The following is a 19,572-nucleotide window of genomic DNA, read 5'->3' as shown; positions in this document are numbered from 1 at the left end:
TTGCTCGGCTTAAACAGGAGTTTTAAATGGAAATGCAGTTTAAATTATTCCTTGAATAAAACATTTATTTTGTGACTTGCAATATTTTTTAATTTATGTAGTGTTACATTGTAATATCTAAGCATATTTTACGACTTTCCAGTATGAGGAAAACGTAGAAAAATGTAACTATTAAAAAGAGCTGACATATTTACTACATAAAGGCATTTGTACTTATCTAATATACTATACATTTTCCAATATATAAAGCAACTTGTTTTATGGTTATTTGACATGTTTTTGATTGCTTGTTGTATTGCATAATTTTTATGAATAGTTTTTTTAAACACTTTTTTACTCAGCACATCATTTTCCTTTCTCCAAAAGATTATTTAAAATATTTTGCTAAAGGAGTAAATCAAAAGCATTTGAGAGAATAATCAGGTTTTCTGGCCTCCACTGATACTATTGCCCACCGTTCCCATCTGGTCACACTGCAGGACGTAGGATTAACCCTTGGCTAGAGTGGCAGGATACCTTCTTTAAAAAATTCATGAAACATACATAACACATGAACAGCTGCAGGTCTAATTCTATCCTGAATTCTGTTCATCTCATGAATGTATTTTAATAGAAAGTTGTTTCACTTTGAACACTTTTTTCCCCACACAGGTGAAATGCAGCAAATATTGGCCAGATTCTGTTGAGACATATGGAGATATTCGAATCACTTTGCTTAATACAGAGACATTGGCAGAATATGCTGTGAGGACCTTCACTCTGGAGCGGGTGAGAGATACAGTTTGTTTGTATAAAGGCCAATAAAATATAGCTTTTTTTTCCATTATACATATTTGGATCTTTGGCAACCAAGCAGAAAGCCTTTACTTAAATGGATAATGAACCCAATTTTTTTTATTTCATGATTCCGATAGAGCATGCAATTTTAAGCAACTTTCTAATTTACTCATATTATCAATTTTTATTTGTTCTCTTGGTATCTTTATTTGAAAAAGCAGGAATGTAAGCTTACAAACCGGAACATTTATGCCTAATCCCTATGAAAATACAAAAGCCCCCCCAATAAAAACACCCCCTAATCTAAACCACCAATATCCCTTTAAAGTGCCTTTTGTAGGTCATTGCCCTAAGTTGAACAGCTCTTTGTCCAAATACTTTGTCCCCCCTAACAGTAAAAAAAAAACACCTAACCCCCCAAAATAAAAAAAACTAACACTAAAAAAAAAAAAAAACTACCCCTTGCCCCTAAAGGGGCATTTGTATAGGGATTGCCCTTAAAAGGGCATTCAGCTCTTTTACTGCCCTTAAAAGTGCAATCAGCTCGTTTTCAAGCCCCAAGAAACCCTAATCTAAAATATAACACCCCAAAAATTAAAATAAAAAGGCTAAACCTAAGCCTCAAATAGTTAATCACTGTTCCTGAATTCCGGCAGAGAAGGTCTTCTTCCAGACGGATCCATCATCTTCTATCTTCATCCGGTGTGAAGATGGCACGAAGCGGAGGACCAGTCAATAGCACTTAGTCTGAACTTCAAATGAGTAGTAGATTTTTTTTCTGACAGCCAATCACAAATGCATACACGTACCATGTGACAGCAATCAGCCATTCACAAATGCAGACACACTTATTCTTGCACATGCTCAGTAGGAGCTGGTGACTGAAAACGTTTAAATATTAAAAGACTGTGCACATTTTGTTAATGGAAGTAAATTGGAAAGTTGTTTAAAAAAGCATGCTCTATCTGAATAATGAAAGTTTAATTATGATTGAGTGTCCCTTAAAGCGCTAACACCACTTAAGATAAACCAATAGCGCTCTTATTTTTGTGTCCATAGTACAAGTTGAAAATTAAAAGTTGACCCTAAAGTAAAAAGCCTCAGGCATGCTAACATCTGGAGGTCAGATAGCAAAGCTGCGCTAAGTTCCTCTCCCCATAGACTTCTATGGGGTGCGCTACAAAACCCTGTTCTAGCTTATGCTTAAACTCTAACCCAAAGGTGCACTAAAGCCAAAGGTGCATTAAGAAATTGTTTAAATAGCATTCTTCTTTTAATATTATATGTATATAGATAGATATTTTGTTTTTTTAGGTGTATGCACTCTCACCATCCGTATTCAACCGCCAGGGTGCTGTAAGTATAGCCAATAACTTCAAAATAGAATAAGCACTCACTGGGCTTCAGTCATCTGTGAGAAAAAAACTTTATTTTGTGACGTTTCGGGACAACAAACAGTCCCTTCCTCTGACAAACAACAATCAAAAAATGGCAACCTTATAAAGGCTAGAGGATACGCTTGTAAATTGCTGACAGATATGCAAACACTGGCCAATACACATGAGTCAAGCACAATTCCGGAGCTTCTGCAGACACAACAAATGACATTTGTGACCACCTTTACACCTGACAAAAACTTGATTGTCAAAACTTTAAAAAATTAGTGGAAACTTCTAGAGGCTGATAATACTTTGCCTTTCAAGAAATGGAATGCACCACGGATTGGTTATAGAAGGGGTCGTAGTCTGCGTGATCTCTTGATGAGGACTGACAAGATTGAAAACACACAGAAGACTTGGCTTGGAAGAAGCTGGTTGTTATAGATGTCTTGGATGTGTTACCTGCAACGCAATGATCACCGGTACACAGTTCCAACATCTCGAGCGTAGAAAGAAATACAGAATCAAATATGCTGTGACCTGTACTACCACACACATTGTGTATCTGCTGAATTGTCCTTGTGGCAAATATTATATCAGTAAGACAACCGATGATGCCAGAACTAGGATGGCAAATCACAGGTATAGCATTAGATCTGCTATCAATAACGGAAAATCTGACCAACCGGTGGCCCGCCACTTTCTAGAATCGGGACATTTTGTCACGGACATGAGATTCAGGATTATTGACCACGTTCCGAGATTAAGAAGAGGAGGTGACAGGGTGGCTATCCTGTTGAAAAAAGAAGCAAGATGGATCTATGAACTTGGAACCACACAACCGAGAGGTCTCAATGTCCATACTGGATGGCAATGCTACCTCTAATTTATGAGAGAATCCATTGAAGCTGATCTGTGATGAGAGTCCATGATCTTATGGTTGGGTGATATCCCAACATTTTCAATTTTTTATTTTTACTTTTGGTCCTATTTTTGATATATTTTGGATTTCTCAATTTTCAAAAAGTACATTTTCATTTATTATTATTTTTATTATTACTATTTCTGTTATCATTTTGATGCCCCATATGATTGCTCCAACGAGGAATTTTGTATTTAATTTTTTTAGATGAGGAATTTTTCATATGATTTATTTTTATTTTTAATGAGCAATTTTTCAGATTGGATTTTTTCTCTTTTTTTTTTTTTTTCTTTCATTTTTTCTTTCATTTTTTTAGAAGTAATTTTGTATTTACTCTCTACTACAGTTAACATGATTAGGATTTTTCAGTTATTTTGTTCCCATAAATGTAATTGGCCGTACTAGTGTTTTTAATTTGGTTTTTAACATATTTCACATTCTTTGGGTCCACTGTCAATTTGGTTAAATATTGGACAGTTGTAGTTTCTACTAGGGCTATTCGAGTATGTTATGTTATATATGTTTGCAAGACATGATTGGAATTTCTACCCCTTCCATGATACATCTAACCTAATGTCGGTGTCTCTGACTGAATAGCAGAAGGTTTAGTTAGAGCTTCTGATGCTATTCCTTTACGGAATGATTTTTGGTTCTTGTTTATTATAATTACATAACAGGCCACGTATTTTGTTTTGTGTGGATAATGATATGCTCTTAAGTTGGTGACGTTCTATATGACATGGTGACACAGATGGATTAAATCACCATGGATGGTGCACAGTTTTTGGCTTTTGTCCTTTTTGGTTTTCTGTTCTTTTTTGTTTCATTGGACGCCCTTTTTTTGACGTTCACATTGCTGGTGGGGCTCCTAGGTGTGGGTATCTCAGGACACTCAATACTTTTGTGGGCATTCGGTTTTGTTATATTTCGGCTTGTACAATATTACTGTTTTTGATTGTGACCAAATTAAACATACTGGGTTTATGACTCAATGGTTCATGATAATTTACTATTACAGTTTATATTTAAGCTCCTTATCATATTTATGTGCTGCTTCCACTCCGTCTTGGGGTTGTTGATGAATGAGACTTATGATCACAATACTGTCATAGTTGCGCTAGGTCTGTATATACAACCCTAGTGGATAATGCTGCCTAATACTAAGTGCTGATTTGTGGCGGTGACATTGGTTATCACGTTTGGGTTAATGTAGACTCTGATGTATGTATGCGTTTTGTTTTTCTTTTATGTTTTATCCCCAGTAATTTGCTCTATGTTTAAGTTAGCATGGCGCCCCAGATCGTAGCAGTAGTTTATTATCTCTGACATTTGGAGGGTGTGCGGTTCAATACTACCACCGCATTGGAGAACTAAGTGACGATATTTCAGTGCTCCTATTGGCCAGGGGTTGACATTCAGCATAGTACACATATGGGCGGGTGCTTTATGCACACACCATGATAGGCTTATCAGGAGGTGTGCTGCAATCGTGACATCCTATTGGATGATGATGCCGTTGGCAATATACATAGCCGTGTTAAGATTTCTATATTTTATATTTTATATTTTGCATATATCTCGATTCTTACTATCTAATACACCCGTGAGGTGTTCGCCACCACTGATCTATCTGTGAGCTCTTGTTTTGTTTTATTTCATTTTATTTGAATCAGAACACTTAATAAAATGAAGGGGCCCGGATCAGTGTCCCATTTCTGTGTAGCCGAATCTGATAGGTGGATTTTAGAACTACATTTGTTTGCAAAGATGCGATTGGTTAATAACATGATTTGCAAACATTTCAGTTGATGTTACGATTTTTTGCATAGCTATTCTGGTTTATTTTTTAACCATTATTTGACAGATTGTGGGCCCAGAATGTTGATCTTAATTATATGCACATTAATGTTTACACCATTATACACAGTTTCATTCACAGTAATCACTTAAGTTTTTAACCTATCAGATGTGTTTTAACAGCAACACTGTCCTATCAGGAGACTTGGTTCTTCTGTCCTTAATCACTAATTGTTTTCATTGGTTCACAATTTAGAGGAGGATTTCACTAGCCTTTATAAGGTTGCCATTTTTTGATTGTTGTTTGTCAGAGGAAGGGACTGTTTGTTGTCCCGAAACGTCACAAAATAAAGTTTTTTTATCACAGATGACTGAAGCCCAGTGAGTGCTTATTCTATTTTGAAGTTATATAGATAGATGATAGATAGATAGATAGATAGATAGATAGATAGACACATACAAATATACACACATATATTTATACACCTTTTGGGCCCTTCCCTGCCAAACACTTTGTTATATACAATATTCCTTTAAAAACATTTGTATGCATTTATTTTAATAATAAACATATATTTTTATTTTAATATGTTTTACATGTGTTTTGTTTTACTTTTATTCTAGCACTAACACTTTATTTCGGGTCTCAAGTTGGGCTTACACATAACTCACAACGTTTAATTTGAACGATGTTTAGCGAGGCTGTGCTATCCTTTGAAAGTTTACAGTGTGCTAAAGAGATGTCAGCCACGCTAAACACTCTCTGGAAATTCTGTTTTACCGTGGACTTGTAATTCCAGATTGTGCACTATTCTTAGTACGGGTCTGCGATAGAAAGCTAGATTAAAACATTGGAGCACTTATTACTAGAGGGAGGTAGTGAATAGCCTCAATACTATGCTGCGGAATCTGTTGGCGCTCTACAAATAACCGATAATAATAATAATTATTAATATACTGAGTGTTTGAGGTCGCTTTAAGTATAATATAAAGGCTGTCAGAGCCATCTCAGCCAGCTAATATCCTATTAATCCTCAATTATGCTGGTCCCTCCGTGTTTCATAGGTATTGCATACATTTGAATTTCATGTAACAATGCTCTGAGATAGATGCAGGTTACCTTAATGTAGACATGTTTGCATGGGGACGGTTTGCTACACTATCCAGGCTTCAAAATGTTGTCTTTCCTTGCAATCAACTGCTGACTTGACCTTTGACCTCTTGTCTGCTTCTCAGCGAGGATACACAGCCAGGCATGAGGTCAAACAGTTTCATTTCCTATCATGGCCAGAGCATGGAGTGCCCTTTCATGCCACAGGACTTCTTGCCTTCATCCGCAGAGTCAAATCCTCAACCCCACCTGATGCAGGACCTGTTGTGGTGCACTGTAGGTGAGGAACATTAATGCAGGTTTACTAAATTACTTGATATTTTGTCAGATTAAATGATATAACACCTCTTAAAGTGACATTGCAAGAAAACAAAATAACTGCCGTAGATAATGAGAAAAACAGTGATTTGTCTTCTGTTAAAATGTCTAAGCCTTATGATTTCATTTAAAATATACCTCTTTTTCCATCACCAACACAACCACCTACACACATTGGCTTAGATTGCAAGTGGATCGCAAAAATATAAGGGTTTTTGTGTGTTGTCGCTTAAGGGGATGAAAAGGTCAAAATTAAAATGTGCATGGGTGCAAATACATTTTAAATATAAATATTTTTGCATTATACTTCCATTAGCAAAGATGCTGGTAGTAGAAGATATTGCTGATTTTGAGCCATGAATGCACTTATGTTGTGAGTGCCCTGTGCAGCAGCATTTAAACATCCCACCTACAGAGGGTCAGCGGTGTATGACACAAATTAGCTCTTTAAAGATAAGGGTGCTGTGTATTGTTTCTGTGTGCCATACAAGTCACTTCTTCTCTGAACAGGCATGATGCTTGAATGCTGGTGCACAAGGCACTCACAGCATACGTGCATATGCTGCTTAAACACAGTAATAACATTTAGTAGAAGCATTTTTTGCTAATGGAAGCATATTGCAAAAATGCTTTTATTCAAAATGTAAATGCACGTGTGCACACTTCAATTTAGACCTTTCAATCCCTTTAAAGGGACATAATACTCATATGCTAAATCACTTGAAACTGATGCAGTATAACTAACAAGCTGACAGGAAAATATCACTTGAGCATCTCTATGTAAAAAAGGAAGATATTTTACCTCACAATTTCCTCAGCTCACCAGAGTAAGTGCTGTGTAAAAAGTTATACTTCAGCTGCAGGTAAAAAAAAATAATGAAGAAATGAACTGCAGCCAATCAGCATCAGCAGTGCTGAGGTCATGAACTCTTTTACTGTGATCTAATGAGATTTCACTTAACTCTCATGAGATTTCACAGTAAACTTCCTTAAACTGAATAGGGAAATAAAATAAGTGTGCACGAAGCTCACTCCCTTGCCAGACGTACTGATTTGCTGCTTAAAGTCCATTGCAATGGGGTTTGAATACTTAGGACATTTTGAGGTACATAGAGATGTTCAGGTGATATTTTCTAGTCAGGTTTTTACAGTTATGCTGCATCACTTTCAAGTGTTTCAACATTTGGGTATCATGGCCCTTTAAGCGCAACCAATAAAAATTCTGTTTTTGCACTCATTACACATAGTCAAAAGTATTTTTTGTTATATAGTTTTAAGGTTTACTGGGTATGAATTTTTTTTAAACAATTTACAGCACTGTCTCAGTAATAATTCAAAATACTCTGAAATGAGAACATTTTCCAGTAATATTTTATGACACTAACCCTTTAAAAGAAAAAGCTACACCCCCAATGTTAGTGAATCAATCAGTTGAAAAGTATAACAAATTAATTTGTCTGATTGGTTAAATCTTAGTGAATCAAACTTTTTTAAAGGGTCATTGCACTGCATATTTTAATACCCTTTAATGTGTTCTCAGTTATCATTTTTACCTGCTGGTGTGTATTAAATTGCATGTATGTCCTTTAATTTTGTTTTGCCATTTAAAGTATCTGTTTTTGCTTGTTAAACCACCAAATTTACTGACAACATGATTACTGCAGTATTATCTATAGAAAGATATGTAAACATGAGGTATCAGCAGAAATCAACAACCCATGGGGTAGTAGAAAGTGTTTAGTATTCGAAATAGCTGGTTTTACACATATAACCTAATATACCTAACTATTGGCGTTTGTGTTAGAGAGAACATGCGTAGGTCTACCTCTCCTGCTTGCTCAGTCCATTTGATGTGCATGCCCTTGAGAACAATAGCTGGAGGTTTTAATGAACAAAATGAGCCATTTCAAATACAAAAATAAACATGAAGGAACACTTTTCCACATATTGAATACCCCGTAGGAGGCATTACAAGGGTTTGGGAACACATTTTGCGGAAACAGATGTTATACAGTATCCCTCTAATTTCCTCAGGAAAAACACAGATTCCATATCCCAATAGTTTTCTCTGCTAAATGATAATTGTTTAATATTTGAATGTTTCTCTGCAGTGCTGGTGCGGGTAGAACTGGATGTTACATTGTTCTAGATGTGATGCTGGACATGGCAGAATGTGAAGGAGTTGTGGATATTTACAACTGTGTGAAAACTCTCTGCTCTCGAAGGATTAACATGGTCCAAACCCAGGTGAGAGGGACACAGGAAAGTGGCTGTGGTCGTAGGATACAGCAGAACACAGAGTGAATGACAAGCTAGTTTTTATTTAATTGCAGTATATAGTGGATGTAAGGTTTAAGGGCACTAATGTTTTGTAAGTGGTTTAGGGTATACAGTATTTAGCAGGAGTGTTGTTTTTTTATAATTAAGGGTTGTTGGATAGGAATGGTAGATTTTAGTGAATAGTGAGTCATTAGAGTGTAACCTTTAGGCGAGAGGTAGTGCTAGGAGGGCAGTGTTAGTGGATTTAGAGGTAGGTACATAATGTTTAATTAGTGGGTAGTATTAGAATGCAGTGTTTAATGGATAACAAGCTAGGTGGGTTGTGTCTAGATGGTGGTTAGAGTTAGGAGGACAGTGTTTAGTGTATATAGGGGTAGGTAGGTAGTGTTATAGGGCAGTGATTAGTGTATATATGGGTAGGTAGTGTTATAAGGTAGTGTTTAGTGTATATAGGGGTAGGTAGGTAGTGTTATAGGACAGTGTTTAGTGGATATGGGGTAGGTAGGTAGTGTTATAGGATAGTGTTTAGGGTATATAGGGGTAGGTGGGTAGTGTTATAGGACAGTGTTTAGTGTATATAGGCTTGGTGGGTATTGTTATAGGACAGTGTTTAGTGGATATAGGGTAGATAGGTAGTGTTATAAGACAGTGTTAGCGTATATAGGGGTAGGTGCTTAGTAGTATAGGACAGTGTTTAGTGTATATAGAGGTAGGTAGTGTTATAGGACAGTGTTTAGTATATATAATGGTAGGTTTGTAGTGGATACGGGATAGATAGTGTTTAGTGTATATAGGGGTAGGTGGGTAGTTTTATAGGACAGTGTTTAATGGATATGGGGTAGGTAGTGTTATAGGATAGTGTTTAGTGTATATAGGATTGGTGGGTATTGTTATAGGACAGTGTTTGGTGTATATAGAGGTAGGTTGTGTTATAGGACAGTGTTTAGTTTATATAGGGGTAGGTAGATAGTGTTATAGGGCAGTGTTTAGTGGATATAGAGGTAGGTAGTGTTATAGGGCAGTGAGTAGTGAATATGGGGTAGGTAGATAGTGTTATAGGCCAGTGTTTACTGTATATAGGGGTAGGTAGGTAGGTAGTGTTAAAGGACAGTGTTTAGTGTATATAAGGGTAGGTAGGTAATGTTATAGGACAGAGTTTAGTGTATATAGGGGTAGGTAGGTAGTTTTTTAGGACAGTGTATAGTGGATATGTGGTAGGTAGTATCATAGGACAGTGTTTAGTGTATATAGGGGTAGGTAGTGTTATAGGACAGTGTTAAGTGTATATAGGGGTAGGTAGTGTTATAGGACAGTGTTTAGTGGATATGGGGTAGGTAGTGTTATAGGACAGTGTTTAGTGTATATAGGGGAAGGACACTGTTTAGTGAATATAAGGGTAGAATATAAGGGTAGATGGGCAGTGTTACAGGGCAGTTTTAAACATGTATATAGAGGAAGGTAGTGTTATAGGGTAGTGTGTGGTGGATATGGAGTAGGTAGTGTTATAGGGAAGTGTTTAGTGTATATAGGAGTAGGTAGGTAGTGTTATAGGGCAGTGTGTAGTTGACATGGTGTAGGTCGGTAGTGTTATTGGGCAGTGTTTAATGTATATAAGGATAGGTGGGTAGTGATATAGGGCAGTGTTTAGTGTATAAAGGTGTAGGTAGGTTGTGTTATAGGGCAGTGTGTAGTGGATATGGTGTAGGTAGGTAGTGTTATAGGGCAGTGTTTAGTGTTCATAGGGGTGAGTGGGTAGTGTTATAGAACAGTGTTTAGTGTATATAGGGGTAGGTAGGTAGTGTTATAGGGCAGTGTTTAGTGTACATAGGGGTAGGTGGGTAGTGTTATAGGAAAGTGTTAAGTGTATATCGGTTTAGGTAGTGTTATAGGACAGTGTTTTGTGTATATAGGGGTAGGTGAGTAGGGTTATAAGGCAGTGTTTTGTGTATATAGAGGTAGGTAGTGTTATGGGACAGTGTTTAGTGTATATATGAGTAGGTGGGTAGTGTTATTAAGCAGTGTTTAGTGTATAATATGGGTAGTTAGGTAGTATTATAGGACAGTGTTTAGTGTATATAGGGGTAGGTGGGTAGTGTTATAGGACAGTGTTTAGTGTATATAGGAGTAGGTAGGTAGTGTTATAGGATATTGTTTAGTGGATATGGGGTAGGTAGGTAGAGTGTTATAGGACAATGTTTAGTGTATATATGGGTATGTGGGTAGTGTTTTAGGACAGTGTTTAGTGTATATAAGTGTAGGTAGGTAGTGTTATAGAACAGTGCGGTCACTATATATAGTGTTTAGTGTATATAGGGATAGGTGGGTAGTGTATATAGGGAAGTGTTTAGTGTACATAGAGGTAGTGTTATAGGACAGTGTTTAGTGTATATAAGAGTAGGTAGGTAGTGTTATAGGACATTGTTTAGTGGATACGGAGTAGGTAGTGTTATAGAACAGTGTTTAGTGTATATAGGGGTAGGTAGTGTTATAGGACAGTGTTTTATGTATACAGGGGTAGGTGAGTAGGGTTATAAGGCAGCGTTTAGTGTATATAGAGGTAGGTAGGTAATGTTATGGGATAGTGTTTACTGTATATATGAGTAGGTGGGTAGTGTTATTGAGCAGTGTTTAGTGTATAATATGGGTAGTTAGGTAGTATTATAGGACAGTGTTTAGTGTATATATGGGTAGGTGGGTAGTGTTTTAGGACAGTGTTTAGTGTATATAGGGGTAGGAAGGTAGTGTTATATGATATTGTTTAGTGGATATGGGGTAGGTAGGTAGTGTTATAGGACAGTGCTTAGTATACATATGGGTATGTGGATAGTGGTTTAGGACAGTGTTTAGTGTATATAGGAGTAGGTAGGTAGTGTTATAGGATATTGTTTAGTGGATATGGGGTAGGTAAGTTGTGTTATAGAGCAGTGTTAAGTGTATATAGGGGTAGGTGGGTAGTGTTATATGGAGGTGTTTAGTGTATGTAGAGGTAGGTAGTGTTATAGAACAGTGTTAAGTGTATATAGGGGTAGGTGGGTAGTGTTATAGGGAAGTGTTTAGTATACATAGAGGTAGGTAGTGTTATAGGACAGTGTTTAGTGTAAATAGGGGTAGGTAGTATTATAGGACAGTGTTTAGTGTAAATGAGGTATGTAGGTAGTGTAATAGGGCCGTGTTTAGTGTATATAGTGGTAGGTGGGTAGTGTTATAGAGCAGTGTTTAGTGTATATATGGGTAGGTGCGAAATGTTATAGGACAGTGTTTAGTGTATATATGGGTAAGTGGGTAGTGTTTTAGGATAGTGTTTAGTGTATATATGAGTAGGTGGGTAGTGTTATAGAGCAGTGTTTAGTGTATAATATGGGTAGTTAGGTAGAATTATAGGGAAATGTTTAGTATATATAGGGGTAGGTAGGTAGTTTTATAGGACAGGGTTTAATTTATATAGGAGTAGGTAGGTAGTGTTATAGTGTTTTTTTTTTGGGGGGGGGGGGTTAGGTGGGGTGGGCCCTTCTTAGATTCTTGCACCTGGGCCCTGTGGTTTCTAGTTATGCCTCTGGTGTCAGGGCACTGTTTAGTGTATATAGGGGTAGTTAAGGAGTGTTATAGGCCAGTGTTTAGTGTATATAGTGTGTAGATAGTGTTATAATGCAGTGTTTAGTGAATATAGGGGTAAGTAGTGTTATAGAGCAGTGTTTAGTGTATATAGGGGTAGGTAGATAGTGTCATAGGGCAGTGTTTAGTGTATATAGGAGTAGGTAGGTAGTTTTATAATGCAGTGTTTAGTGAATATAGGGGTAGGTAGTGTTATAGGGCAGTGTTTAGTGTATATAAGGATAGGTGGGTATTGTTATAGGGCAGTAGAGGGATAGGTGGGTATTGTTATAGGGCAGTATTTAGTGTATATAGAGGTAGGTAGGTAGGTAGGTAGGTAGTGTTATAGGACAGTGTTTAGTGTATATTGGGATAGGTGGGTATTGTTAAAGGCCAGTGTTGACTGAATATAGGGATAGGTGGGTATTGTTAAAGGCCAGTGTTTACTGTATATAGGGATAGGTAGGTATTGTTATAGTGCAGTGTTTAGTGTATATATAAGGATATGTGGGTATTATTATAGGGCAGTATAGGGATAGGTGGGTATTGTTATAGGGCAGTGTTTAGTGTATATAGGGGTAGGTAGGTAGGTAGTGTTATAAGGCAGTGTTTAGTGTATATAGAGGTAGGTAGGTAGGTAGTGTTATAGGACAGTGATTAGTGTATATAGGGATAGGTGGGTATTGTTAAAGGCCAGTGCTTACTGAATATAGGGATAGGTGGGTATTGTTAAAGGCCAGTGTTTACTGTATATAGAGATAGGTGGGTATTGTTATAGTGCAGTGTTTAGTGTATATAAGGATAGGTGGGTATTGTTATAGGGCAGTATAGGGATATGTGGGTATTGTTATAGGGCAGTATATGGATAGGTGGGTATTTTTATAGGGCAGTTTATAGTGTATATACTGTAGGGGTAGGTAGGTAGTGTTATAGGACAGTGTTTAGTGTATATAGGGTTAGGTGGGTAGTGTTATAGGGTAGTGTTTAGTGGATATAGAGGTAGGAAGTGTTTAGATGCTGGGCAGTGCCAGGCAGGGGCGGAACTACAGGGGTGCAGAGTTCGCAACTGCGACCGGGCCCCCGATGGTGGGGGCCCAGCTTAAAAAAATAAAATTAAAAAAAATTCTGTATTAAATGTAAAAATAATAATAAAAAATTATGTATCAAATTCACCTCTTTTTTTTTGGGGGGGGGGGGGGGGGTTAGTGGGGTGGGCCATTCTTAGATTCTTGCACCTGGGCCCTGTGGTTTCTAGTTATGCTTCTGGTGTCGGCACTGTTTAGTTGATATGGGGGTAGCTATATAACGTGTAGTTAGTGAGTAGTGTTATAGAGCAGTATTTATTTTATAACAATAGGTGGATAGTGTTAGAAGGCAGTGTTTATTGTATATTGATGGTTTGTGTTTGAGGATATTTTTTAATGGATATAGAGGTAGGTAGATAGTGTTTAGTTGGTTGAAATTATGAGAGGTTAGTGCTTATTAGATGCAGGGGTTTAGCTAGGGGGTAGTATTAAGAAGTCAGTGCTTATTGGATGAGGTCGGTAGTGTTTAGTGGGTAGCTGGGTTTAGGAGGACAGTGTTTACTGGATATAAGGTAGCAGGATAGTTACAAAAGGGCTGAATGCAGATAGATGGTTGGCAACAGGATTCTTGTGTTTTTAAGGAGTATTAGTTTGTAGAGAAGATAAATAAATACTATTTCATATTCTAGGAGCAATATGTGTTCATCCATGATGCCATCCTAGAGGCCTGTCTGTGTGGCGACACTGCCATTCCTGTGTGTGATTTCAAACAGACGTATAAAGAAATGCTACAGATAGACACACAGAGTAACTCTACACACCTCAGGGATGAGTTTCAGGTATTGTTTATATTTACTGGGCCAGTTCTTATATTTTACACACATTCTCTGTCATGTTTCAGCTTGAGTTACACCTCACACAGCGCTATCTCTATAATTTCGTTTTACACACTTGAGTTAGATTGAATTTCTTTTCGTAGCTTTTTATATGAAAATCATTTCCTTGTTTTTGTCAGAAACCTGAAACCTGCCAATACTGCAGATAACACACATTCCCTGCTATTTCATTACAGTGCCTCTAACAAGGCCCTTTTTAACACACATCATAGCTCTGAGTTCTCTACATTAAAGTGGTGTTTAACACTAAATTCATTTTTTAAATATTATATTAAGTTTATTTACACCTTCCTCTAATTTGGTGTCATCAAATTGAACTCTAGCTTTCACTGTTTTTCAGTGTTGATGTGTTTGCACATGTGCAGTAACTCTCCTTCAGATACCTGCTGTGAAACCTAGCTTCCAAAAAGGAGGCACCCATGATTTGTAGGAGGTCTATGAAATGTATTTAGTGCACAAAAATATTAGTGCTATTGAGCACTAAAACCACTCAAGTTAAATCAATAGCGTGTGTGTGTATGTGTATGTATGTATGCATGTGTGTATGTATATATATATATATATATATATATATATATATATATATTGTATATGTGTGTGTGCGCATTTGTGTATGTATATTTGTGTATTTATGTATTTAAAACAATTTTATTAAAAACGACGCGTTTCTCAGCCTCTGCAAGTAGATGAAATACACTGCAAGTAAATGAAATACACTTGCTATATAAAGAGATAAAAAAATCCAATAAAACAAACCATTAACCATATACACCTGTATGTGTCATCAGTAGGTAATTAATTGGCATGGTAACCAAAACAAACATACCCTCCCAGCAATGACCTCAAGAATAAATTAACCTAAGTTATACATAGTGTTAGTCTGCAACCAGCATGAATGTGTAAATACATAATTCAGGAAAAAACCATTGGCATAAATAAACCCCAATGTACTTTTTTTAGCCCATATAGATTGCAGTCCTATGTTAATGTTTCCCAACACAACATAGAATCAATAACAGTATAATAATACTAAAAACATATATTACCAGAGTTGTGACATGAAATATACTAGGGATTTGTCTATACTCAGCATAAGTACATAACAATCAGTAAACCCATGCATGATTCAGGCAAAAGCATTAAGCAAAAATTAGCTTTGTACTAGTCTCCATAAACAAAACATTGTGTAAAATAAAGATATATATAAAAAGATTCATTAAAATAAAACAAAACGGGGGGCGGAGCCAACGGCTAGAGTAAGCAGACGTACATTGATCGAGCTCCTAGGCCCAAACCAGGAAAAAAAGCTTATATTCTATTCAAAGATTGACTTAATTATATATATGGATTGCTATTAATCAGCCCTTAAGTGACGAATATTCTGCCTAAGCTGGTTTATGTGTCTAATTAGGTGCATCCCTATTTTTACCGGAGGACGTTGCCTGGGCCTACTATCTCTTCTGACTGCTCTAGTTGTAATCTGAAGCTCCTCGTAAAATGGAGGATGATGTACTTTTGCATACCCTGCTGCGTGACCTAGAACGGCAGATGGAAAGCTGCTTTTTTGATATTTCTACCACGCTGCGATCAGTGATGAGAGGTCTATCTAGTAACGCTCTACATGACACCAGGCCTGAAGGCAGCCAGATCGAGTTACCTCAGGATGGTATTATTACGATGCCTTACCCACCCTTCAGCCGAGCATCTGCGCCAAAGTCATGGGAGACATGTTGTTGACCTGCAGCGACCCGTTTCTCCCTGACAGCACAACAGCCGTAGCTCACATCCCTGCAGCGACAGATTGGTCCCTGTCTGGGCCACACAGCACAGTTAAGCCTGAGGCACCCCAGATGCAGAGCGAGGAAATGCACCGGACAGGCGACTTGAAAACCTCAATCCATGCCCTCATGAACAAGGTTGATTGTGAGTTTACCAGCAGCTCTCCCTTAAGCCCGCAGACCCCGTCTATGGGACCACCGGATGCAGAATTCCGGTTAAAGATATTCTCTAAATGGCTGTACCTACCGCTTGTCATCTCAGACGCCTGGGTTTATACTCATAGCGCGACTGGCTACAGTCTCCTTGTTTGCACATATGGCATGATGTTAGACGTCCAGCTGCCATATGAGATGCGATCAATGTCTACTCTGCTGGAGGGGGCTTTGTACCTCCCGACTATTACACAGTATACAAGACGGATCCGCCAAGGTGTGGGGTAGAACAGTGAACTCTGTCCATGTGGGATATGGGACACGTAGATAGGGGCTAATACAGGGAGTGCAGAATTATTAGGCAAGTTGTATTTTTGAGGATTAATTTTATTATTGAACAACAACCATGTTCTCAATGAACCCAAAAAACTCATTAATATCAAAGCTGAATATTTTTGGAAGTAGTTTTTAGTTTGTTTTTAGTTTTAGCTATTTTAGGGGGATATCTGTGTGTGCAGGTGACTATTACTGTGCATAATTATTAGGCAACTTAACAAAAAACAAATATATACCCATTTCAATTATTTATTTTTACCAGTGAAACCAATATAACATCTCAACATTCACAAATATACATTTCTGACATTCAAAAACAAAACAAAAACAAATCAGTGACCAATATAGCCACCTTTCTTTGCAAGGACACTCAAAAGCCTGCCATCCATGGATTCTGTCAGTGTTTTGATCTGTTCACATCAACATTGCATGCAGCAGCAACCACAGCCTCCCAGACACTGTTCAGAGAGGTGTACTGTTTTCCCTCCTTGTAAATCTCACATTTGATGATGGACCACAGGTTCTCAATGGGGTTCAGATCAGGTGAACAAGGAGGCCATGTCATTAGATTTTCTTCTTTTATACCCTTTCTTGCCAGCCACGCTGTGGAGTACTTGGACGCGTGTGATGGAGCATTGTCCTGCATGAAAATCATGTTTTTCTTGAAGGATGCAGACTTCTTCCTGTACCACTGCTTGAAGAAGGTGTCTTCCAGAAACTGGCAGTAGGACTGGGAGTTGAGCTTGACTCCATCCTCAACCCGAAAAGGCCCCACAAGCTCATCTTTGATGATACCAGCCCAAACCAGTACTCCACCTCCACCTTGCTGGCGTCTGAGTCGGACTGGAGCTCTCTGCCCTTTACCAATCCAGCCACGGGCCCATCCATCTGGCCCATCAAGACTCACTCTCATTTCATCAGTCCATAAAACCTTAGAAAAATCAGTCTTGAGATATTTCTTGGCCCAGTCTTGACGTTTCAGCTTGTGTGTCTTGTTCAGTGGTGGTCGTCTTTCAGCCTTTCTTACCTTGGCCATGTCTCTGAGTATTGCACACCTTGTGCTTTTGGGCACTCCAGTGATGTTGCAGCTCTGAAATATGGCCAAACTGGTGGCAAGTGGCATCTTGGCAGCTGCACGCTTGACTTTTCTCAGTTCATGGGCAGTTATTTTGCGCCTTGGTTTTTCCACACGCTTCTTGCGACCCTGTTGACTATTTTGAATGAAACGCTTGATTGTTCGATGATCACGCTTCAGAAGCTTTGCAATTTTAAGAGTGCTGCATCCCTCTGCAAGATATCTCACTATTTTTGACTTTTCTGAGCCTGTCAAGTCCTTCTTTTGACCCATTTTGCCAAAGGAAAGGAAGTTGCCTAATAATTATGCACACCTGATATAGGGTGTTGATGTCATTAGACCACACCCCTTCTCATTACAGAGATGCACATCACCTAATATGCTTTATTGGTAGTAGGCTTTCGAGCCTATACAGCTTGGAGTAAGACAACATGTATAAAGAGGATGATGTGGTCAAAATACTCATTTGCCTAATAATTCTGCACTCCCTGTAGCTTAGGATAAACCAAACTTGATGAATACCTTTGCTAGCTCCGGTTGATCCCTATCTCAAGTATATATATTTAAGTTCCATTGTACTACACTGCTTGAATGTGGGGAAAAACTTTACATACCTTTTGTTGACTTTCTGGTTACCATATCCCCACAACATAACGTTAATGTTGTTGTGCTTGTACTGCCTTATGTGATGTTCCCTAAGCTCCGGTTGTGATGTTTGGCTATTCTGAAATATCCCTGAATATCTCACTTAGAAAGGGCAACTATACGAGTACAGCATATCTAGCTAACTACTAACAATAAGCACACAGAAGGTCTATCTGCACACTCTCTACTTATATTCCCTGCAATATCCGATCTTATTAACAAGCCTATATTGGAGTCAGATATATATTCTATGTATGGCTTAACTCTCAGTTAGATATGCTAGGGACATTCCACACATTTTGTTTTCTAGATGTTCTGCTCTTAGATATATATTTTAGGCTGATATTAATTTTATTCCAAGTTGTATATATTTGATATTTATATTATTATTTCACTATATAGTGAGTAGTCAGTAGTCAGGGGAGTTATATTATACCATCCCTTATTATTAGTCAAGCAATCTCTGAGGCAGCTGAGCATGTCTTACTCTAATTATTAGCCTGCACTGTCAAGCTAGACACTAACAACTACCCCACCTAAATGCAGATTAACTACCAGCCAGATTACTGGTATTGCTTGTGTTCCTCAAGTTAGTTAGAGTTCTATATCTAGAATGAATATATTGGTCCCATGGATATGCAATGATCATATGTTTTATGGTTTACCTTATTTATAGTAATCCAGTATATGTTACAGCTTTAGCTGTTTGTAAAATTTTATCTGTGTGATATCTAGTCTCTACACTATATATTATACTGGTAGGTCACGCCTTACTGCAGAAATGTCGACACAATAATGTACTCTGAACTCTAAATATGGTTTTATTATATTTGGCTAGACACTTCCTAGGTAATCCAAACAACTTATATTTGACAACAAATTTAACTCAAGCCCTTAATATTGCCCTACAAGAGATTTAGCATATTATGTATTCATTGTCCTGCAGAGATAGGCTATCTTGAGGTTACCTACTATAGCTTCGCCTGAACATATACACAGACCCTATTGCTCTGTTATTAACAAGTGCTATATTCACCCGTAGATATCTAAATGTTCTGAGATAATAATATACAATGCTATTAGGTGGTGACTTGCAAGTTTAGTTATAAGGGTGTGTTTTTGCTCTTTATCTATTTCTTACTGTGCTCTGGGTGTGTCCGAACTTTAGAAATCACATTGTGCTATTCATAAATATAGATACTTTTTATATTCTATATGTTATTGGAATTGTTATCCTATATTTTGTGCATTGTGGGTCTCTATGTGTCTTGGTTATTGGCTATAATGGTAATGCTCAGTGAAGTTTGCACACTATATAATAGATTTGGGGTACATATTGCCCTATTCTCCATATATCCTTAATAAAGTCAGGATAGTATACGCTTAGATATTCACAATGTGTAACACGTTTCCCACACCTCTCTATTTATATAGACATTATTGGTTATATATTTGTTTGAGCAGCCACACTATGTAATATACAATTTAC

General features: G+C 37.6%; 1 protein-coding gene across 2 annotated transcripts in view; it reads left to right on the top strand.

Moving 5' to 3' along the window:
- PTPRU (protein tyrosine phosphatase receptor type U) overlaps positions 1–19,572 on the top strand; it is a 264,849-nt gene that overhangs the window by 227,763 nt on the left and 17,514 nt on the right. For both annotated transcript variants that reach the window (XM_053707080.1, XM_053707078.1), the window contains 4 exons: positions 652–768; positions 6,112–6,266; positions 8,416–8,551; positions 13,890–14,039. In XM_053707080.1, the coding sequence (XP_053563055.1) occupies positions 652–768; positions 6,112–6,266; positions 8,416–8,551; positions 13,890–14,039 (558 nt within the window). The remainder of the gene's footprint in view (positions 1–651; positions 769–6,111; positions 6,267–8,415; positions 8,552–13,889; positions 14,040–19,572) is intronic.

Source organism: Bombina bombina, chromosome 3, assembly GCF_027579735.1.
Source record: "Bombina bombina isolate aBomBom1 chromosome 3, aBomBom1.pri, whole genome shotgun sequence".
Classification (NCBI taxonomy): domain Eukaryota; kingdom Metazoa; phylum Chordata; class Amphibia; order Anura; family Bombinatoridae; genus Bombina; species Bombina bombina.
This window is presented reverse-complemented; position numbering and strand designations above follow the sequence as displayed.